General features: G+C 46.9%; 2 protein-coding genes and 1 pseudogene across 2 annotated transcripts in view; 2 read left to right on the forward strand and 1 right to left on the reverse strand.

Moving 5' to 3' along the window:
* The first annotated feature begins 6,003 nt into the window (after window positions 1-6,003).
* LOC134399715 (olfactory receptor 52K1-like) lies at window positions 6,004-7,001 on the forward strand (annotated as a pseudogene).
* A 6,153-nt stretch (window positions 7,002-13,154) lies between these two features.
* LOC134399717 (olfactory receptor 52K1-like) lies at window positions 13,155-14,138 on the forward strand. The gene has a single exon (XM_063127802.1). The coding sequence runs from the start codon at window positions 13,155-13,157 to the stop codon at window positions 14,136-14,138; it is 984 nt and encodes a 327-aa protein (XP_062983872.1).
* A 6,852-nt stretch (window positions 14,139-20,990) lies between these two features.
* Window positions 20,991-23,891, reverse strand: part of RRM1 (ribonucleotide reductase catalytic subunit M1) — a 30,473-nt gene continuing 27,572 nt past the window's right edge. The window contains exons 18-19 of the mRNA XM_063127335.1: window positions 22,445-22,633; window positions 20,991-21,344 (exon numbers count right to left, since the gene is read on the reverse strand). Coding sequence (XP_062983405.1) covers window positions 21,162-21,344; window positions 22,445-22,633 — 372 coding nt within the window. The 3' untranslated portion in view covers window positions 20,991-21,161. The remainder of the gene's footprint in view (window positions 21,345-22,444; window positions 22,634-23,891) is intronic.

The following is a 23,891-nucleotide window of genomic DNA, read 5'->3' on the forward strand; positions in this document are numbered from 1 at the left end:
ACAGCTAATGCAATAACTGCCATTGCTTTTGCATCGTCCTTAAACCATTTAGCATTCTGTGGATCTGCTCTATCTGGTGGATCCTCTGTGACTACATACCATAGTTCAGCCTGAATCAGATACATTTGCATTTTGTAAGACCATAATGCATAGTTAGAGTCATTCAGCTTTTCCAACAATTGATGCAAACCAGACATATTAGCTCCTGCCATTTCCTCTGCTTTAGGAATTTGTATCTCACCGTCCTCCTGCTCAGAGTCCTCCTCAGAGTCAGCCGACTGAGATTTTTCCTCACTTTGCAGCACTGGCTTTAGCTTGATGTCTTCCTTCATCAACAGTTTTCTGTTTTAGCAGACTCCTGGTTCTGGTTCTGATACTGCACCGTTCCCACCAAGTTCTGGTTCTTCTGCCTGGGTTAGGCTGGCGTAGGCTTCCTGGACTGGACTGGGCCCATAACCTTTGTTGGGTTATTGTGCCAGAACTTTTCTCTCTCTGGAACTCTGTTTGTGCTCAGAAACAAACACATATCACACAGGTCTTACACAGCAGAGCTGGTTTATTTCCTTCAGGCTTCTGTGCAGTTCAATTCAGATCAGTTCAGATCAGCACACTGAGGCATGCACAGAGAGCAGTGATCATAGAGCAGTGATCAGTAAGCAGTGATCAGTTCCATTTTACACAAGTGAGAAACTATATACACATCTTACACAATTCTTATCTACATTACATACAGCTGTGATGAGGCTAACTTAGAATCTTGGCAAGGTTCCCAGAACAGCCTCTATCTCAAGGTAATTGCCCACAGATAGTCTTTCTCTGTTTAACCCTGAGATAGCCATACACACACAATTTTAATGACTAAGCAAGTATTTCTTTTCATATACTTAACAATGACCTCAACTCTGAGCAGCAGACAAGCCTCTGACACAGAGGAGGAAGCAGCTTCATAGCAAGACGAGTCCTCTACAACATGGAGGAGCTGAAACCCATCCAGCCCCTTGTGTTGTATCCAAAGAGGGTCAGAGTAAAAATATAAAACCTTTATTTAAAAGTATCCATTGCAGGGCGAATAGCACCTAACTAATCCTCCAACTTACTATTCCCAATTTCCTCTTATAGGGTGCCGCCCTTCAGATGGGTATAATCCCAGCTCTCTTAAACATACAATGCCTATACAATCACCACATTTCTCCCCCCTCTTAAGAAACCTCCATAGTCCCACAACCCAACACTACATAACACATCATCCTTAGTCCAAGCAGGTGGCTGTCTGACATGGACTGGCCATCTTCTCGGTTCATTTCCCGTGCCCAGCTGCTGGCACAGTCCCTAGCATCAGTGAGAAAGGCAAATCCTCTAACACAAAATGGGCATTCTTCCTCATCTTTGCAATCTACGGGAGCAAGATAAGAAGCATTCCACATACATACACCAGAAAGTTTATAAGGTCCTCTTCTTTCAATAATTTCACGAGATGTGAATTTCTGTTCTCCCTTGCGTAAAATTTCCTAACTCAAACAAAGGAGTTGCATTGGGATGTTTGTTCCTTAGAACCATGATCTCCATCTGTATATACTTTAGATTTCCTTTGTTTCTCTTTAACCCCCTCTCTCATTTCAGGTTCCAAAAGTATATCTGGTCTAGGTTTTAACACTCCAGCCACGTTCAATTTAGTATGCATCTCCCTCCCATGCAATAACTGCAGGCAAACTCTGTTGCTGCATGCCGTGTAGCTCCATATACTTGCAAAAAAACAGTAGTGAAAGTTTTCCATGCTTTCCCTTCTAACTTAGCTATTTGTAAACTCTCTTTCAGGTTTCTGTTAAACTTTTCAATCTCCCCATTAGCTTGAGGGTAATACACAGATGATCACCAATGGGTAATAAATATTACACTCCTCTAAGAAGGTTTCAAATTGCACTGCGGTGAACTGAGCTTCTTTATCTGAAATGTATTTATTTATTTATTTATTACATTTCTATACCGCCCAATAGCCGGCGCTCTCTGGGCAATTCACAAAAATTAAAACCATTCAAAGTATAAAACAACAGTATAAAACCATAATATAAAATACAATATAAAAGCTCAACCAGATAAAAACAGCAGCAATGCAAAATTACAAATTTAAAACACCAAGTTAAAATTTATTTATAGACTGTTAAAATGCTGGGAGAATAAAAAGGTCTTCACTTGGCGTCTAAAAGCATATAATGTAGGTGCCAAGCGAACCTCCTTAGGGAGCTCATTCCACAGCCGGGGTGCCACAGCAGAGAAGGCCCTCCTCCTGGTAGCCACCTGCCTCACTTCCTTTGGCAGGGGCTCGCAGAGAAGAACCCCTGAGGATGACCTTAGGGTCCGGGCAGGTACATATGGGAAATCAGTTCTTTCGGATTTCCTTCTCCACTAAAAACAATGGAGAGGAAGCTAATAACTTGAGATGAAAACGTTACTTCAGGCCATTTGCTATAATAATCAATTAATGTGATAGCATAATGCCAATCAATTGGAGCAGCATCAAAAGGTCCTACGATATCAACTGCAAATGATATTGCCAAGCAGAGCTACGAAGAAATCACATCAGACTTTGAAGCTCTTGACTCAAGAACTTTGGGGCCCAGATAGTTTTCTCATCCATCCTCCCATTTCTTGAAAGAGGACTAGAAAGGGAAAGAAAAATACTCCGGGTGAACAACTGGCTACAAAGGTGGTGCTGACATGAGAGTTTTGGGACCACGGGCTACGCTACTTGGAAGACGGACTGCTGGCAAGGGACAGGTTGCACCTCACAAGGGCTGGAAAGAATGTGTTCGGCCACAGCATGAAGAACTTGATCAGGGGGGGGTTAAACTGAATTTTATGGGGGCGGGAGACGTAAACTTCAAGGCAACAATGGATGAAGGCCCATGCAGAGAACAGCTCCAACAGTGCCCAAAAATAGTGTCCACAACAATGTAGGAACAAAGCCAGACTATAAAGCACATGGTCTTCGATGTCTATATAATAATGCCCAGAATATGGGAAACAAACAGAATGAACTTGAACTCCTAATACATGAAGGCAAATACAACTTGATAGTGTTGCATAAATTATGCCAAATCCAAGTGCGCCAAAATCCAATATTGAGACACTTGCGAAAGATCACAGGCAAGGCATTGGGCACCAAACATTTATTCTCAAGAATAGGTGATGACCTGACGCTCACACACCAAAGGCAGGGTCACACAGCACGGAGGCAGGACAGTAGCTTATATACTTCTATGTAGTGGTCAGAAAGGGGAATTGCAGCTGAAATTACTCGGCCGCCATTGCCATGTGCTTTCCCAGGTGTGCTTTGCACCTGTAGCCCTTCTCCTATTGGTGATGTGGCTAGGGAGCAGTCCTAAGGAGTGGCTAGGTTTGATCGGTCAGTTTCATTTGAAACTGACCTATGGTGTTGTCCTAGCAATTAATTAGCAGTCTGGATTCAGCAGGATTAACTTAATCAATATAATCTGGCAAGAAAGAGATTCGGAAGTCACCTACATGCTGCTTACATGGGGGTAAATGGAGACTCCACTGGGGCATCTGACTACTTCCTCTTCTCTGCCCTGTCCGGTGTGCTTGTGTGTATGCGAGTCAGGGGGAAGTGGACATTCTAGTTTTTACATCAATAGGTATAACTGAAACTTGGTGGGATGACTCCCATGACTGGAATATAGCAATTGAGGGCTATAACTCATTCAAAAAGAACAGAAGAAATAGAAAGGGAGGCAGAGTTGCACTATATGTTAAAAATACCTATCCCTGCACAGAAATACAGGCGGATGAGACTGGGAGCCCCATCGAGAGCATCGGGATTAAAATAAATGGGGCAAGGAATAAAAAGAACATGATAATCGGAGTCTACTACCGACCACCCAAGATTGAGGGGAGACATGATAGCACTCTTCAAATACTTAAAAGGTTGTCACACAAAGGAGGGCCAAGATCTCTTCTCGATCCTCCCAGAGTGCAGGACACGGAATAACGGGCTCAAGTTACAGGAAGCCAGATTCCGGCTGGACATCACGAAAAACCTCCTGACTGTTAGAGCAGTACGACAATGGAACCCATGACCTAGGGAGGTGGTGGGCTCTCCCACACTAGAGGCCTTCAAGAGGCAGCTGGACAAGCATCTGTCAGGTATGCTTTAGGGTGGATTCCTGCATTGAGCAGGGGGTTGGACTCGATGTAGTAGTGATGGGGGACTTCAATTACCCTGATATCTGTTTGGAGACAAATACTGCCAAAATTCCTGACATGTGTGGGTGATAACTTTCTCCCACAGAAAGTGGAGGAAGGAACTAGAGGATCGGCAATCCTTGACTTGATACTGACCAATACTGACTTAGTGGATAAAGTGGCAGTTACGGGAATTCCGTTCACCCACTCTAGGACCACGTGGGCCCTAAAGACAGAAGCCCATATGCTAGCCTGGAGGATTAGACTGTTTTTCATTCAGCACCTGGCACCTGTCATATCGCTGGCCTTAACTCTACCCTGAAGAAAACTAAATTGTGTCAGAAGAAGGAAGATGCCCCTGAGGATGCGCCCTGGAGATTTGATCCTACTAATTTTAGGAAGCCCATGAGCAGCAATTATGAGACACACCCAGGAGGGAGAGCTAATCCCATACCTCCACAGGGGCTTCTCTCCACTTATGTTTAACTGGGTGAATTAGTTGAAACATGACAACTCAAGGATGGTGAGTAAAATGCACCCGCTGTCCCAGGCAGTGAGAGATAACCCAAGAGAGAAGCTAGCGAAAGGAATGTCTGGATCAACTAGCCTGCTACTGTCTTCAGCCTCGGCATATCAATGCAGGACACTTTGGCAACCTTCAGACCGAAAGGTGGGCTGTCATTACGGTTTAAATACATAGAATGTGATCCACTGTTTTTCCAAGGAAATCTTATTTCTCAATCCTTGGTGCCTCATTAGGTTCCTCGTGATGTTCCACTTTATAGAACATTTTAACCAAATTTTAAAATGAAATTGTTTGATTGCATTTGTTGGTGCTCTTTCTTTTAGTAATGTTTAACTGGTGCTTAAAATGGCATGTTGCTTGGATTTGGTAGGAGGGGCAGCCTAGCGATGTTTTAAAGAAATGTCTAGGTGACCCATGTGAAGAACCCAAGGGTTTTTGCCCTCTGGCCACCTGGGGAGCCCAACATGACCATATTCATTGAGGGATCCAGGGAAGTGAGTGGTGGGTGCAGGCAGGAAGTGGCTGTTTTGAGTGACCAGGCCTCCGTGTGATTAGTCCACCCTTCCCCGACCTGAGTTGCACTCACTGATGGGAGTTACAGTCCAATACCTCTGGAGCTATCCTGGAGTAGAAGGCTATCAATGGCTACTAGATCTGATGGCTGTGTGCTACCTCCAGTATCAGAAGTAGTAAGCCTAGATACACGTGTGCTGCGCAACATGGGTGGGAGGGTACAGTTGCACCATGTCCTGCTTTGTGGGTCCCTAGTTGACAGCTGGTTGGCCACTGTGTGAACAGAGTGCTGGACTAGATGGACCCTGGGTCTGATCTGGCAGGGCTCTTCTGATGATTATTGTTTTATACTGTATGTTTTTATCTGTACGCCACTCTGAGATCTTAATGATATAGGGTGGGATATAAATGTTTTAAATAAATAAATAAATAAATGTTCTTATGAGTTCACCAGGTTCGGGAAGGGTACTTTAGAGACACCACAGGGTGCATTTCAAGTTGCTGGTGAAGGGTGATTCCCTTCCGTGAGCCAAAGTCAGAGGGAGAAGCTTCAGCTCAGGTTTCCCATCCCATACCTTGATGCATCTTATAAAAGACGCTTGCAGATCACACTCTGCTGATAGTGGGAGTTACAATAGGCTAAGAGAGCCCCATAGCAGGCACACCTACACTCACCCACACACCTGTGTGCCGAACAGGCATCAATACTAAATTACAAATCAATCTAAAGACCCCCCTGCTTTTCCCCTTTCAGATCCAAAACCATGTCTGAATTGGGAGGCAATTCACAAGCCGGCCAGGATGAAATTGCCAACGTCTCTTACACAGAATTCCTTCTGCTTGCTTTCCCCGGCTTCCAGAAATCCAGGTACCTCCTTGCCATCCCTTTCTTTTGCATCTACCTGATGATTCTCTCTGCCAACGCTGTGCTCATCTTCGTTGTAAAGGCGGAGAGCAGCCTCCATTCCCCCATGTACCTTCTCATTGCATTGCTCTTAACCGTCAACATGTTTGGGGCCACCACTGTGCTCCCCAAAATGCTGCTGAGTTTCATGTTTGGAATCAGCAGCATCTCTCTGACCAGCTGCCTGGTGCAAATGTTCTTCCTCTACCTGGCCATCATGTTGGACACAGGCATCATCCTCATGATGGCTTTGGACAGGTACGTGGCCATTTGCCATCCTCTACGCTATGTGGATATACTGTCAAACAAAATGTTGATGCTCTTGATGACTGCCGCTCTGGTTCGGAGCTTATTTATTGTCAGCCCAGTCGTGATCCTGGCTTCCCAGGTGAGGTTCTGCCGTTCCAATGTCATTGAGCATTTTGCTTGCGAGCACATGGCCCTAATGAAGCTGTCTTGTGGAGACACCTCCAGGAACAGGATCGTGGGCATGCCGTGCGATCCTTCACCATCACGCTGGACCTGGTCTTCCTCAGCATTTCGTACAGCAAGATTATCCTGACGGCCCTGAAGATGGCCTCAGGTAGCGCTCGTCACAAGGCCTTCCACACCTGCAGCACCCACCTCCTCGTCCTCGTCATCGGTTATTCCTCCTGCCTCTCCTCCTCCATTGTCTTCCGCGTGGCCAAATCAGCCACACAGGATGTGCACAACCTGCTGAGCGTAATGTACCTGCTGTTTCCATGGGCCATCAATCCTGTCATCTACGGGGTGAGAACGAAAGAGATCAGGGGAAACATCTTGAAACTCTTCAAGAGAAAATGGACACCCTCTGCTCTCCAGAAATCAAGCCGCTGAAACAAAACCGGTTAGGTTGCCCTTATTGTCTTCCTAATCATGGCTTCATTCTCAGTTTCAAGATCACATCTTTGAGATTGGTACAGTCTAAATGGCTTTCTAGTTGATGTGCAAACACTCGTGTATGAAAATTAGTTGGACCTAATATACCCTTATTACAGTTTGCCGTGCTCTCCATGACATGCAATTTCTTATCATCGTCATCACTCTATCACTTGCTTTGAATGGTTGGATTCCGACTGAAATAAACGGGAGCTGCTCAAGACTTTGACTATAAAACATCTGACCCATTAGATATTCATGTAGAAAATTGGCTTTTACACATCGGGGGCGCTACCCAGTCCATTTCCTCCCATTCCCTTGCATGTGAAAATTAAGCCTGAGGTTAAAAATGCATGTCTACTTAGTTGTAAATCCAACAGAGCCACAACGTTAATCTTTTCCCATTCAAATCAATGGGACTTGAAAGTGTGGAACCTGGATCCATTCATGCCCCCAACATTCTCAGGACGTTCATGTTTATCTGTTGTTCCGTGAACCCTATTGCTCTATGAAGAACCCAGATATATTAAAGATTTGCATGGGTCGGAGAGGTGTGGTGCGTTGTAGCGACCAACACTCCAATGTTGGGTGTACAGTTTGGGTGTACTTCTGGATTCAGCCCTGAGCCTGGAGGCCCAGGTTTCGGCGGTGGCCAGGCGTGCATTTGCACAGTTAAAGCTTGTGCGCCAGCTGCGCCCGTTCCTAGAGATGTCGGACCTGGCCACGGTGACACGTGCCTTACTTACATCCCGATTGGATTATGTGGGGCTGCCTTTCAAGAGTGTTCGGAAACTCCAGCTGGTTCAAAGAGCTGCAGCCAGAGTGTTGACCGGGGCTGGTTACAGGGAGCAGACAACTCCCCTGTTAAAACAGCTCCACTGGCTTCCAGTCTGTTTCCGGGCACAATTCAAAGTGCTGGTTATGATGTATAACGCCCTATACGGCTCAGGTCCAGGTTATTTGAAAGGCCGTCTTCTCCCTTATGAGCCTGCCCGTGCTTTGAGATCTTCTGGAGAAGCCCTTCTTTCAGTCCTGCCATCCTCACAGGCGCGCTTGGTGGGAACATGGGAGAAGAGGGCCTTCTCAGTGGCTGCTCCGGTGCTCTGGAACTCTCTTCCCGGGGAAGCTAGGCTGGCTCCCTCCTTGATGGGCTTTCGGAAGCAGGCTAAAACTTTTTTGTTCCGGCAGGCCTTTGGAGAATAATCTGGCCCTCCATCTAGGTTAAGGTCTTATAATTTTCTTGTGTATTTTAAACGTTTATGTTTTTGTTTTGTTTTTCTTTTCCCCAATGTATGTTTTAAACTTCGTAAGGCCACCTTGACGGTTGCCCAGCATTGGGCAAAAGGCGGGATACAAATAATAATAATAATAATAATAATAATAATAATAATAATAATAATAATAATATTCCCATAATTTGCATTCCAAGAAACCTGCATCTCAACATCTTCATTTTGAGTTTTGAACCTGTTCATAATCTTTTTTCTCCGAACTGTAACATAGGTTTACAGCAGACTAGTCACAGGGCCTCTATAATCAAGCAACTACACCTTTGTGCTGTTTAGAAAGTGATTCCTACCCACCCACCCACCCAAAAAACCAGCCCTTTCAAAGCTCAAATAAATAAATAAACCCACCTCCTCCATCTCGCATTGTACTTTAGCTGAAAATCGAAACTGTGGAATCAATGTGACAGTACTGTTTTGGGTTTGGAATGAATTATCTTTTAAGGCTGCCCTGCCTATGACTGCAAGGAGATTTAAAGCTTCATCCCAGGCACCTGCTTCCCTCAGATTATCCCCGTAGCGCTAAGCTTTCGCGGTTGTTGTTGTTTTTGCTACCGGGCGACAGAGATCCTTTGCATACCAGGAAGTGAGTTTAAGGGGGGAAATGTAAAAAATCATAAAAAATCAACGGATGACCCAATTCAATTCAAATTTGGTATGCTTAAAGCTCTCCCTAATATCTATTACTGTGCCAATTTTGGTGTCTTTATCTTTAAAGCTTACGCAGATGTAAGCATTCCTTTAAAATCCTGCTCCTGCGCCCCAGTGGCGGCTCGGAAGTTACACTCAAAAAGTAGGAGCTAAATACTGCGAATCTTTTTGCTTTATTGCACAATTAAGGCAGGATGCCTGGAAGTGCTTCACAATCAAAGCAGATTATAAGGTGGAAAACGTCTGAGTCCTTTGCATGCAATTTGCAGTGACTGCACAGTATAACGCTGGTGTGATAAAACTCTTAGCATTCCTTCCAACTCTAGGATTCCTTCCACTTCTGCAATTCTAATCTCTTAAGACCCGGTTCATATGATCACCGTGGCCACATTGCCAATCCACTTCTTGCCCCCACCCCGGTATGTCTTCTTGTTACGTGTGAACCTGTTGAGGGTGGGTTGTCAGAGTGGTTGACAAGCCACGCAGAACCCATGGGCTGTTCTAGGGTTGCTTGCTGGTCTTGACCATAAGGAGAACCTACCGTGTGCCTCCACCACACCCTGAATATTCAGAATCACTGCCACAACAAGAAGCCCGTGGGGAAATTTACCCATAGTGGCCTCTCGTTACATGTGAACCAGGCCTTAGATTTCTGTCAGTAGATTGTGGATTTCCTAAAGCAAAACCTCTTAAGACCTGAAAGAAGGCATTTGGGAGAGCAGGTAATATTAGGGGTGGATGGATTTTGTCCAGTCTGTTGCATTCTGTATTCCTGGATTGATTGTCAGATGTTCATTCCATCATTTTCCCCACCACCAAAATTCCATTCTACTTGCACTGATTCACATTAACTCTCACTCACGTTCGCACAAATCCCCCCCCCCAAAGTGAAAAACTAGTCGTAAGTCTGCAAAATCTGTGTGATTTCGGAAAAGCCAGTCCACTGCAAAATCTTCAGGTCAGATTCATAGAAAGCAAACTCAGTTGAGTTAGGCATGTTAGGATTCCTTTGAGTTAGGATTCCTGCATTGAGCAGGGGGTTGGAGTCGATGGCCTTGTAGGCCCCTTCCAATTCTGCTATTCTATGATTCTATGATATGTCAGAGAAATCCAGAGGTAACATTCTAGGAAGCTCGGGGGACAGCAAGAAGAGAGAGGGCCTTCTCAGTGGTGGACCCCCAGTTGTGGAGTGATCTCTCTGACAAGGCCTGCCTGGCGCCAAAGTTTTTTTTTAAATCCTTTTGGCACCAGGTTAAAACTGTTCTCTTCTCTCTGGGTTCAAACAACACGATAGCCAATGGTGGTTTAAATAGTCAATGGTTGGACACAGACAAGCTGGAGCGTGTTCAGAGGAGGGCAACCAGGATGATCAGGGATCTGGAAACAAAGCCCTATGGAGAGAGACTGAAAGAACTGGGCAGGTTTAGCCTGAAGAAGAGAAGATTGAGGGGAGACATGAGAGCACTCTTCAAAGACTTAAAAGGTTGTCACACAGACGAGGGCCAGGATCTCTTCTTGATCCTCCCAGAGTGCAGGGGGGGGATCTACACGTTGTCGTGAAGGTGCTTCATTTAGGTACGTCTTTTAAAAAGACGCACGGAAGCGCCTCTTTCTTCACTGTGTGTACTGGAAAACGAGTGTTGGAGCCGTTGGTGGGGGCTGTTCCCCACCTCACCCCAGTCCCCTCCAACACGCTCTGTTGCCAAAATCGGATTCTCCCTCCACCCACCCCGCACTCATCTCTCTCCACCTAAAAAGTGGAGCTGGGGGTGGTGGTGTGTGTGTGTGGGGGTGCTAAGCATGGCATTTGTTTAAGTTACTCTGACACAGGAAGGAATAGATGTGGGCAGGGAGATGTGTTTAATCGGAAGTTCCCCCTGTGCACGGAGGGTACATCTCCACTCACTCCCACCCCCACTTCTACAAGGCAAACGCTTTTAGTTCTGCAAAGATACATTACCGTGCTCCTTAAGAGCCGAGCGGCGGCTTCTTCACAAACTACGACGAGCGTTGGAGCCGTTGGTGAGGGCTGGAGAGTTGAGGCGGAGCATTTTCCAATACACACAGTGAAGAAAGAGGCGCTTCCGTGCGCCATTTTAAAAGACGTACCTAAATGAAGCGCCTTCGCGACAACGTGTAGATCCCCCCCAGGACATGGAATAACGGGCTCAAGTTAAAGGAAGCCAGATTCCAGCTGGACATCAGGAAAAAAATCCTGACTGTTAGAGCAGTACGACAATGGAATCAGTGACCTAGGGAGGTTGTGGGCTCTCCCACACTAGAGGCCTTCAAGAGGAAGCTGGACAACCGTCTGTCAGGGATGCTTTAGGGTGGATTCCTGCATTGAACAGGGGGTTGGACTCGATGGCCTTGTAGGCCCCTTCCAACTCTGCTAGTCTATGATTCTATGATATTCTTTTATCTAGAGGAAGGGATAATGGGATATGGAGAAACAGAATGGGGAGTACAGAGCTTTTGACTCCCTTGATAACTCTCCTTTGTCCTTGAATGAGGAGACCAAGAGGATCCGTGTGAGTCTGAACTATGATGGGGGACGGGTGACCTTCTATGATGCTGATACAGTAGCCCTGATCTACACCTACTCAGCAGTCCCATTCTCTGGGGAGACCATTAACCCCTTCTTTTGGGTGTCGGAAAAAGCCCACCTGACCCTCTCTCCTTAAGGATGGCAACAGACGTACTGCAGCTCTGACATACTTTGGGCATCGTCTGCAGGACTGAGCTAAAGCAGGTTCCAATCCATTCAATTTCTTCAAGGAGAGGACGTTTTTGATCAGGAGAGATCTCCTGAGACAAGTAGGGATAGGGGGAGAATGCTTGCTCAACCCTTTTCCACATTAATTTAGCTAGCTCAAAACTAGAGCATCATATGAGAAGACAGAGCACGTTGTGGTTAATTTTTATTATTATTATTACTGTATTATTATTGTTTATTACTATAAACTGCCCAGAGAGCTTCAGCTATGGGGCAGTATATAAATGTAATAAAGTAAATACATAAAACCGTTCACTGCCTCGAGATTATTCTGACCATGCCATTGAGTGCCCAAGGGCCTCTACTTCCCAAGGGCCTCTACTTCCCTTGCTCGGCTTCGTCCATTTTCGTCTGCTGCCCCTTACGCCTGGAACACTCTTCCAGAACATTTGAGAACTACAAGTTCAACCACAGCTTTTAAAGCTCAACTAAAAACTTTTCTTTTTCCTAAAGCTTTTAAAACTTGATGTTGTGCAGACTTCTACTGTTACTTTCTACTGTTAGTTTTTCCCTACCCTGTGCCTGCTTACCCTACCCTGTACCTGTTTGCATTCTCTTCCCCTCCTTATTGTTTTACTATGATTTTATTAGATTGTAAGCCTATGCGGCAGGGTCTTGCTATTTACTGTTTTACTCTGTACAGCACCATGTACATTGATGGTGCTATATAAATTAATAATAATAATAATAATAATAATAATAATAATAATAATAATGAGTGCAGAGAGGAGAGGCCCGGAGCAGCCTTCCCCAACTTGAATGTGTGGGACTACAACTCTCATCATTCCCAGACAGCACAGACAGCCATCAGGCAGGCTGGGACTGATGAGAATTGAAAGCAAAGCGTCTGGAGGGCGCCAGCTCGGAGAAAGAGCGTCTTACACCAAATACAAGTTTTGTCCTCCATTCATCTGTAATGACTGCAACTCTCTAAGGAGTGGCAAGAGGGAAATAAATACTCTGGGAAGGGCTTCTTCAGAAAGCCAGAGCGGAATAAATCCAGTGACGGTTCTGTGCGCCAGCTGCAAAGCTCAGAAGGAAGACGGGGCAAGGACCTGTCCGATTCTCCCAGCAGTGGCAATACGAAGGAGCTGCTTTTCAGACCCTGCGGGGGCAGAATCTGGGCCGGATAGCTGCAAGCCCTCAAGCCGTTTTGCAGCTGAGCGATTGAGTGCCTGCAGCATCTCTGACCAGCTTTTCTTTGGCCACTTTAGGAGTTTGTAAAAGATTCTGCTGGAGAAATGAAACTATGAGAAAAAAACAGTGTGGCCTTATGCACTCCAAAATAACCTTCTGTTCATTTTGTTTCTCGCTTGTTGGTGAAATCCAGCCCCCACCCCCACCCCCAGCCATTCCTTTCCCAAGCTGCACTAAGCCTGCGGCGTGAGCATCGTTAGAATGAAGAAGCCCTCAACAGCGGTGGGAAACCTCTCTCACACGGAGTTTGTTCTGCTCGGCTTTCCTGGCCTGCAAGAGTCCCGATTTCTCCTCTTCATCCCCTTCTTCTGCCTCTATGTGATCAGCTTGGTGGCCAACTGCACCGTGATCTACACCATCCAGGTGGAAGAAAACTTGCATGGGCCCATGTACTTCCTGATCTCACTTCTCTCTGTGGTTGGACTCTGTGGGACCACGGCCATCGTCCCACAAATGCTGGTGGGCCTCTGGCTTCATCCCCGGCACATCAGCTTGCCCAGCTGCCTGCTGCAGATGTTTGTCATCTACGTGATGATCATCTTGGACTCCTCCATTCTTCTCACCATGGCGCTAGACAGGTACATGGCCATCTGCAAGCCCCTGCGATACAGGGACATCATGAACACCTCTCTCCTGGCTGGACTTGGCCTGGCTGCCTTGATCCGAGCCATGTCCGTGGCCTGCCCCATGGTCATTCTGGCCTCCCGGCTGCCCTTCTGCCGTTCCAACGTCATCCAACATTTTGCATGTGAGCACATGGCACTGGTTAGCTTAGCCTGCGGCAGCACACTCCGCAACAGCCTCATGGGGGTGGTGATGGGAGCGTTCATCGTCGTCTTTGACCTGGCCTGCATCCTGGCCTCTTACTCCTGTATCATCCATGCTGCTCTGAAGATCACTTCCGGCAGCCTGCGGCAAAAAGCCTTCCACACATGCGGCACCCAGCTGGCAGTAATGCTCTTCATGTATTCTTCGTGCCTCTCCTCCTCCATCGTGTACAGACTGGGCAGGTCCATCTCGCAGGACGTCCATAATCTCCTGAGTGCTATTTACTTGTTGCTCCCATCCACAGTCAACCCCATTATCTATGGCATCAGGACCAACGAAATCAGACAGCGTGTTCTGAGATCCTTCTTGAGGAGGCCGGTCAATAATGCCAAGAGGCCTTCCACCGTGAAGAGCTAAGCTCCACCCTAGAAAGGAGAAGTCTTCTCCTTGCATAATTGCCTACATTTGGAAATCCAAACTACGTATCTTTCAACCCCTCACTCCAACCTTTAAATCTCCACAGCTGTATGCACAGACTCCCCTTTCAAACGTTGCACTGGATTCCTGGATATCAGGAACTGGACCAAGAGCGTTGGGGTGGAGACAGTGGGCATAATTCTTTGAATGCCCCTTATTTGCAAAAGGAACGGGAGACTTGTAAAGAGCTCTGCTTTGACCCAGAATCTGAGATGCTGCAAGGCTTTTTAAGGGAAGCTTTTCAGGGGGTAATTGGCTCGCACAGCTCTGCCCTGGCACCGTCACGAACTACCTTGCTCCTTAAATCCAGGCCAGGCTTATGGCCCGGCCAGTAGGGGAATTAGTATCCCACCGTTTCTCTTTACGGTTGGCTAATGCATGTTCATAAAGACTAGCTAGAGAAGACCAGGATGTGGTTCCAGGAAGCCGGAGCAATTGTGCAGGTCTGCCTTCTCCAACCTGGTGCTGGCTGCCTGGGCATGATGGGAGTTGGAGTCCAACATAACTCAAGGACACCAGATTGAGGAAGGCTGACATTACGTCACTGTGGGAAAACCTTCCTGCGCTCAATCCAGACCTATTCCCCACTCCACCCAGGTGTCCTCAGTAAAGCTGAATACGCAGGGGCTGCTTTGCAGACTCTGTACACTCCATTCCAGTTTCTGAACCTGTTGGCTGTTGTTTTCTTCAAGCGTTCCCCCTAAAAGTGTATAATGTGAGCATGACAAAGAGGCATTTCATAAAGGATGCATCCTACAGGTGTGCCGTTCAGAGTGGAGACTGTTCAGGGGTCCCCATTGAATGCGTTCATTAGCATCTGCTTGTTTCTAGGTGCTGCACAAAGATTAAGAAAACGACGCAGCCCATCCCAGGTGCCCACCTGGTGGCAAGGGCTTACTGTTGATGCATAAACAAATATTAAGTGTTGCAGGCGATCCCTTACTTCGGGGGGGAGGGGGGGCTCGCTTAGTGGGTTGTGCCCCTGCTTTGCGTGCAGGAGATTCAGTGCCCGGCGTCTCCTGGTAGGGCCGGCAGCTTCCTGTCTGAAACCCTGGAGAGAGGGAGAGCCGCTGCTGCCAGTCAGTGCAGACAGTACTAAGATAGATGGACCAGGGGTGTTTCAGTATGAGGCAGCTTCCTGCATTCCGACATCAGCACTGTCACTCGTCACTTGACGTTCCTTCTCTAAAGTTCCCCCTTCCTTTCTCTCCGGGGTCCAACGTAAGCTCTTTGCCCTCGCAGTTAAAACTTCTCCCGGTCCTGCCTTCTCCCTCTTCCCTCCTCTTCCACGCAAACTCTACTGCCCTCAGCTGGCCAGACGTCTCCTGCTGTCTTGTCCCAAAATCTGCCTTGAAAATCTTTCATCGTATTTGAACATTTTAAGTCACAGCAGACAAACAGGGAATCAGGACTATGAGATGAAGCCACACGGAATCAAAGGGAAAATAGATGAAAGGGGGGTGGAGGTAGTATAATGATTAAATGACGTGTAATGTGGAACAACTTGGATTAAAAACTAAGGTGAAGTAGCTATGGTTCACCAGCCACCCTAGTTTAAATCTTATTACTTTCCCAGCTCTTTAGCCTGAAAACTGAGGAAGTCAGATCTAGAGCTACCGATGCCAAGGAAAAGAGATGAAAATGGCCAACCACCCCGCTATAAGGCCTGCCAAGAAAGCGTCAGCGAAAGCTGGCGTCCCACCAAGACTCAGTAATGACTCAGTGCTTGCACGAGAGGTTCCTTTCCTTTCCTAAGTGGTCTTAGATGGGAAGCCCCAAAGTGTAGGGCCCAGTGGAAGCCAGACAGAAAATGAATCCAGAGGAAATTAAGAAAGTGTTTAAAAATAAACTGTTTTTATCTGGTTGAGCTTTTATATTGTATTTTATATTATGGTTTTATACTGTTGTTTTATACTTTGAATGTTTTTAATTTTTGTGAATTGCCCAGAGAGCTTCAGCTATTGGGCGGTATAGAAATGTGATAAATAAATAAATAAATAATAAAGTAAGGAAGTCTCGATCACACCAGGAAATAAAAGAAAAGGAGAAAGGAAGGGAAACCTAGATTTATTCAAAGCTGTCCAAAAGCTAAAAATCTAGCCCAGGAAAAAGCTACCTCACTGTAAAGGTCACAAGGGAAATTCTAGTAGTCAAATCTCCCAGAAGTAACAAAAATTGATCAGAGCTGTGCAGTCTGCAAAAAACTCAGCGCTCCCCAAAACGTAACGCAATGCATAATTACTTAGCCAAAAAAATTAAATCTAAAAGTTGTTCCCTTTCTTTGTTCCAGAGAAGGGAGGTATGTTTTATTTCTAGCGCTTCACTTTCTTTTTCTTCCCATATTGAGGCTGTAGCTCAGTCTTGTTGTTTCTTCTTGTAGAACAGCGGTTCTCAACCTGTGGGTCGGGACCCCTTTGGGGGTCGAATGACCCTTTCACAGCGGTCTGCTAAGACCATCGGAAAACACATATTTCCGATGGTCTTAGGAAACTGTATTGACTGAACTATGTCATGTATCATCTTTTGTATTATTAAAGCTATTGTTATGTATTATTTTCATTAGCAAACCATCCCATGACAATGGATCATGTAGAGAAGAACGAAAATAATTTTATGGTTGGGGGTCACCACAACATGAGGAACTGTATTAAAGGGTCGCGGCATTAGGAAGGTTGAGAACCACTGTTGTAGAACATCTCTAGAATTCGCCTGTTCTTATCGGTCTCTTCCGCCAAGACTCTCATTCATGCCTCGGTTATTGTAACCTCCTGTTGACTGGTCTTCCTTCTTCTCACTTTTCCCCATTGGTTTCCATTCATCATTCTTCAGCTAAGATTATTTTTCTGGCTCGTTTTGATCACGTCACCCCGCTTCTAAAATCCCTTCACTGGCTCCCCGTCTCCTACAGAATTCAATGCAAGCTTCTCCTTTTGACTTTTAAAGCTTGTCATGGTCTGCTTCCTCCCCATCTCTCGTCTCTTCTTTCACCTTCCTGCCCTGCTCGCACCCTTCGCTCTCATAACACCATGTCTCTTACTCGCCCAATAGTTTCTACTTCTCTCGCTCGTCTTCGCCCGTCTTCGCTCGCTGCCCCCGAGGCCTGAAATTCTCTTCCAGCGCATTTGCAAACCACGTTGATCAGTTTTTAAATCTTATTTGAAAACATTTTTCTCAAAAGCTTATAATCTGTAGTGTGACGATACTATTTTTATTGTCCCCCAAGCTGGTTGGCGTTTCCCCTCCATTTGTTTGTTACTGTGATTTTAGAATGTAAGCCGTAAGGCAGGGTGTTTTGTATTTTTATTTTGTTCTGTACAGCACCATGAAAACTTGATGGCGCTATATAAATATTAATGTTTCATCACACAAAGCCGGGGGGAAGGGGGGGGGGGGAGACCTCATGTGTTTTTTAAAAAAAGAGCAGCTAAAGGTTCTGTCCCCCAAATCTCTTCCTGCTCTTATTGGTTCCAGTTCTTCCATCCCTTCCCTGATATTTGGTTGTGTATTGGTAGAAAGGGGGGGGGTGAGGGGGAAAAGTACACCAGATACTGGGGAACATGGGAGGGAGGGTGCAGTTTCATTCATGGTTTGCTGGCTGGCTGCCCACTGTGTGAACGCAATGCTGGACGAGGCAAACCCTTGGTCTGACCCAGGGCCAGGGCTCTTCTGACATTAATATCCCACTTTACTGACCAGGAACTGCTTCCCTTTCGTCTTCGGGCGAATGATGTGGCCGTAGAGCAGCCTTCCTCAACCTGGGGTGCTCCAGATGTGTTGGACTACAACTCCCAGAATGCCCCAGCCAGCTGGCTGGGGCATTCTGGGAGATGCAGTCCAACACATCTGGAGCGCCCCAGGTTGAGGAAGGCTGCCGTAGAGTCTTGCCAGGAAACACTCTGGGCACAGAGCCATTGGAAGCACCCAAGTTTGTACCTACTTCCTACTGTTCCATTGTCTCACAGGCCTGGTTATCACAGCAACCATTTCAAAACCCAGAGGGGTCCAGGCAGACAAAACTCCCAACAGTCACGCTTTTAAGGAGCCAGCCCCAAACATTTCTTCGATTCTGCAGGCCTTGGGCCTAGTACCCCTAGACGCACACACCTTAAATGGGCCCACCAATTCTCCTTTGCCACCCCACCCCCCTGCATGCAACACACCCTCCCTCAACTTCCAGGATCAATGGTGCTGGGAGGCCATGTGCATCGAAGGCCTGTGAAGCACCCCTTCAGAAAAATACAGAGGGGGAACGATGGGCAGCATGCGAACGCTTTTGCCTCAGGAGCAGGTGTTGCGAGTGAGTGTCCGGGTGCGTAAGGAGACCCCCTTGGCCACTGGGAAGGCATCTTCTCTAGCCATGAGGCCAGGAAGCGGAGAAAAGGGAGGAAGTGGGTGAGGGCTGCTCAGAATATCTCTTTCTCTTTTACGTGGAGAATTTTTCTTCCTCGAGCGTCCTGGAACTAAGGAAAGTACAAGAGAGTAAGAATCACTGGTCCTCCTGTTCCTGTGAATTCAAATACCAGCCAGTTACCTGACCAGTGTCTTTCCCTGGTGTAGTTAGAGGGCATTATGAAGGCTGCCCTATTCCAGTTCTCAAAATGTGGGCACCCTCAGTTGCACATTACGCAAATCATGTGGCAAGTTGGGAAAACGTCAACACACACACACACACCGCTCTGAGTCACCCCTTTCAAGGTTGCTTTGTGTTAGCAACCTTGAGCATTGAGCAGGGGGTTGGACTCGATGGCCTTGTAAGCCCCTTCCAACTCTGCTATTCTATGATTCTATGATTCTAGATTCTTCTTCAGGATCACCTTCTCCCATACAATCCGCCCCGCACACTCAGGTCCTCTGGGAAAAATCCACTTCAGCTAGCAAAAACTAGATTAACAACTGTTACCCAGAGGACCTTCTCTTCCGCTGCTCCCAGACTGTGGAATGGCCTGCTGGAGGAGATTCGTCAACTTGACAGTCTTTTAGAATTTAAAAAAGCAATAAAGACTGATCTATTCCGGCAGGCCTATCCAGTGAAATTTTAGAATGTTTTCAGGATGTTTTAATCATGTATGGTATGTTTAAATTCATTTTAATGTGTATTTTATATCACGCTTTTATACTGTTTGTTTTACACTTTGAATTGTTTTAGTTTTTGTGAACCGCCCAGGGAGCTTCGACTATTGGCTTGGGACCACAATACCTGATGGAACGCCTCTCCCGACATGAACCTACCCGTACACTGCGCTCAACATCTAAGGTCCTCCTCCGAGTGCCTACTCCGAGGGAAGCTCGGAGGATGGCAACAAGGGAGGGGGCCTTTTCAGTGGTGGCCCCCCGACTGTGGAATGATCTCCCCGATGAGGCTCGCCTGGCGCCAACATTGTTATCTTTTCGGCGCCAGGTCAAGACTTTTCTCTTCTCCCAGGCATTTTTAACAGCATTTAACAACGTTAAGTTTGTTTTTAATGGACCCCACAATTGTTGTTTTTAAATGGATACTGTTGTTTTTATACTGTTTTTATGTGTGTGTGTGTGTGTGTTTTTAAATTGTATACTTTTAATGTTTACTATTTTAAAATGCTGTAAACCGCCCAGAGAGCTTCGGCTGTGGGGCGGTATATAAATGTAATTAAATAAATAAATAATATTGGGCAGTATAAAACCGCAATTAATAATAATAATAATAACAACAATAATAATATGGAACTGCATTCTCAAGAGCTAAATAAAATGTAAGGCAATTAGATATAGCAATTAGTCAAGGGCTACATCCTATGCAGACCTTCACGAGAGCAAGGCCCGCCCGCTGAACACAGACTGTCAGTTCATTCAGGAATGAGCCAGCAACGGGACTTCGAAGTTGTACATCACCCTTGAAATCATCCAAGAACAGCAGAGTTTACACAAAGACTCAAAGCTGAGACAAGGACTTTTCCTCCCTCATGGGGGGTCTCCGTTCCCAGGTTCTGTAGCCACATGGAACGCTGAACACACCAACTTTCTATCCGAGGTTTTATTGATGCATCAAATTAGCTTGGAGGATTCAAGTCTACATGCAGAGGACCTGAACCCAATAAATAATCCAGAACTAGGCCATTGATTTCCTATTAGAATGGCTAAGAAGTAAAGTAGAAAAGCATAGTTATATTTTTGGTATAAAACCATAGCCCAGCCCAGTAAACGTGGTATTTGAAAGAAAGCAGAGTCAAGTCGTAGTGGCCTTTGTTGCAAAGAGTAACACTACTAACCAAACACAGTTTGGATGCTTAATGAAGGCTCCCTACAGAGGTTTTTACAGGTTTTGCAACAAGTGGAATCGAAACAGGTCCTACAGAACGCAAAACTCGCGCAAGCCCTCTCCAGAGACGGGCGGCAGTGGCCGCATCGTAACATGAAACGCACGTGCCCTGAAGTAGCAAAGCATCAGACTGGCACGGAACGAGAGTGCAGGGGAAGCGCGGCTTCCCTCCATGAGCTGTAGGTTTTGCAGCCCCTGGTCACGTATCTCCTGATCTCAAGCGACAACAGCCAACGGGGCATTTTCTCTCTGGGTAAGACAGGGCAGCGAAGTAGTCGGGATAAAAAAAGAGATCGCCACAGGAGCGCGCTTTCCTAAGCACAACGTGTCTGACCCTTTTTTTCTCTCCATGTGCCTATTTAGGGAGATCACCACGGATAATGCAAGACTGTAAAAGAGCACTTAATGGTTCTTGCTACAACGGCTGTATATGCAGACTTATTCTGCCTCCATTCCACCCCACCCCACCCCACCCCACCCCAGACAGCGTTGCCCTCACAAGGAATGCAAGCACACCACCGCCCAGTGACCTGCGCATTCTTGACCTCGCTCGTAAGCAGAGAACCGGACCCTCTCTCCATCCCCCAGCACACTGGACCTATCTAACCTAGCTGTGGCCGGGGGAGGGTGGGGAGAGAGGGCGGCTGTCGACCTGGCGTCACGGCTCCTTAGGATCCACACATGAGGCACTCGTCCCGGTTCTCCAAGGAGCACACCATGGCTGCCTTGTTCCTCTCCTTCTCCTCCTCCTCCTTGGAGCTCTTCTCTTTCAGCTTCTCCTTGTTCAGGGTAAACTGGATAGGATTCGCCGCCGGCTTTGTCCTCAGGTAGTACATGCCAGTCTTCAGGCCCTGCAGGCAGCAAAACAGGGCAACAGAACTCACTCAAAGGCACAGCTGCAAGCACCAGAACCAGAGAAAGCCCACCCAGAGGGGCTCCCCCTTCAGGTGGGGCTTCCAGGCCCACTCACCGTATAAAAGAACAGGGCAGGTATAGTCTGAAGGGCCAGGGCCATGGTGTGAGATAGTCTACTACACCCATAAGAGGGCAGGCAGGAGCAGAGGAAGAGGCCGGGGCTCAGCAAGGAGACAGCGGAGCAAGGAGAGCCAAGGGCCACTTGCTAAAGAATTGGGTTTCCAGGCCAGGCTGCTCCGGCAAATGAGGAGGGCAGGGCGGAAAAGAGCACGGCGGAAGAAAGGGAAGGGCATGTGGCAGGAAGGGGCCAATCGCACGGGAGCTTCTACAGAAAGGGAGGTAATAAAGCTCTAGCCTGGGTGGCAGACAGTGGCAGGCATGACGGGTTCTGTCAGGGGCGGGAGACCGGGGGCCTGCCGCCCCAACAGCTCCTCACAGCCTGAGCCCTGAGCTGGGTTCCCCGTTTGCTGGGCTCAGGCTGTCAGCACTGTCATCTACTTGGACAACGCCTGTCATAGCCCGGTGTCAGCGAGGAGGGGCACTGGTGGCTCCCAGGGGACGCGGGTGGCTAGGGGACGCTCACAGAGCCTGCAGTGAGCCGTGAAGGATCTCACGCAGCCACAAGCGCCCGTCTCCCCCCCCCCGACCCTGGTAAGCCCACCCCTCTCTCCCAAGGCATGCTGGGAGTTGTAGGATTTTCTTGACAGGTTACAAGGGCTGTGCTCAATGCGGCAGCTACCCTGTGAAAAGGCCGCCAAAGCCTCGAACTTCCAAAGCCGAGGCCGAATCTTGCGCAGCCCTGCCTGTAAGATAAAAATGTGGGCTGCCAGGGTTTCCCGTTACAGGCCATAATCCTCAAGGCGGCCAGAGAGGTTTCCTGCTCCATTATTAAAGCCCTTACGACTGGCAGAACAGAAACTGGGCAGGGGAAGCTGCCACAAGCCCTTCTCAAAAGGAAACCTTTCGGCCAACGCCCGGGCAGCTACAGGAACCGAAGAGGAGAGCGGCTCGGCTCTCTCCCCGCCCTCCTGCGCACCTGCTTCCATCCGTAGAAGTGCATGCTGGTCAGCTTCCCATAGTTGGGCTCCGCAATGTGGATGTTCAGGGACTGGCTCTGGTCGATGAAAGCCCCTCGGTCCGCTGCCATCTTGAGAATCGTTTTCTGGGAGATCTCCCACACCGTCTTGTAGAGCTGCTTCAAGTCATCTGGAATCTCAGGGATATTCTGAAAGGCAGAAGGGCTACAGGATGACTCTCCGGGGAACAGGAAGGCGGTTTTGGCCTTCAATAGTGGCCGTGTGTTAACCGCTAAGTACATGTAAATACCAGAGTGGGGGAGGGTTGCGGTTCTTGAGACATTCAGGAGGCCCACAATGGAACTTCATAAGCGCAGGGTTTTGCCCATGTTGTTATATGGAGCCCCCTTGTGGGCGCTTACAAATTTAGATCAACTTGAAAAAGCGCAAAACAATTTTTTGCACAGACTCTTGGCAGCGCCCAGCTCTACAAAGTTGGCACTCCTGTGTGCAGAAGCAGGAGTTATGCCAATTAGAGCGGAAGCTCTTAGATTAGCCCTGCTCTTTTGGTTAAAATCCATCTTCCAACAATTGTCAGAGATTCTTCTGATGACATTGGCCGAGGAAGGCTCAGACTCTTGGATGCATAGAATGCAAGGGGTTGTAATGAATCTGGGATTTTCAGTACCCTTTCTCTTATCCCAGGGCCATGATAAAGCTAAAACCCTGCTATTGCAAAGATTAAAGGATATAGAGATGCAGTCTCAGTCAGAAGAGCTTAAGTCCTGTAAAACGAACCCTTTCTATAACTCTTTCACACCATTTTATTTATCTCTACCAAGTTATCTGGTGGATATACCCAACATTAAATTGAGGATAATCTTTACACAGGCAAGACTAAATGTTCTCCCTTTAGCAGTTCAGCTAGGACGATATAAGAGATTAACAATTAAAGATAGAGTATGTGGATGTAATGCAGTCTCTATCGAAGACCTAATTCATGTTTTGCTTGAATGTCCTATGTATAACGATCTTAGAAATATATACATTTCTCCTTTGCTAAAATCGCTGAAGGGCTCCTCATCACATGCTAAAGTTTGTCATTTGTTATCAGATGCAAAAAAAATGTTTCTTTTAGAGTGTCGAAATTTTTAGCTAAGTCTATGCAGATACGTTCTACAAAATGCATGAAGGGTTTGGGTAGTGACCCCTTTTATGATGCTCAATTATTTTTATTGTAAACTGTTCTTTTTTATAACTTGTGTATAATGGTTAACTGCTTGTAACACAATAAACTGACTGACTGAGACATTCAGGAGCAGAAAACAACACAGAGAGGGAATTGTTTACCTTGTAACAATCAGGGCAGAACATTGTATTTATTTTATTTTATTTTCTAACAATATAAACAGTTTAACACAATAACCAAGTGGGTGCAATGTCAAACCCAGTGCTCTTCTTAGAGCT

This window comes from Elgaria multicarinata, chromosome 5 (assembly GCF_023053635.1).
Source record: "Elgaria multicarinata webbii isolate HBS135686 ecotype San Diego chromosome 5, rElgMul1.1.pri, whole genome shotgun sequence".
NCBI classification, from domain to species: Eukaryota; Metazoa; Chordata; class Lepidosauria; order Squamata; family Anguidae; genus Elgaria; species Elgaria multicarinata.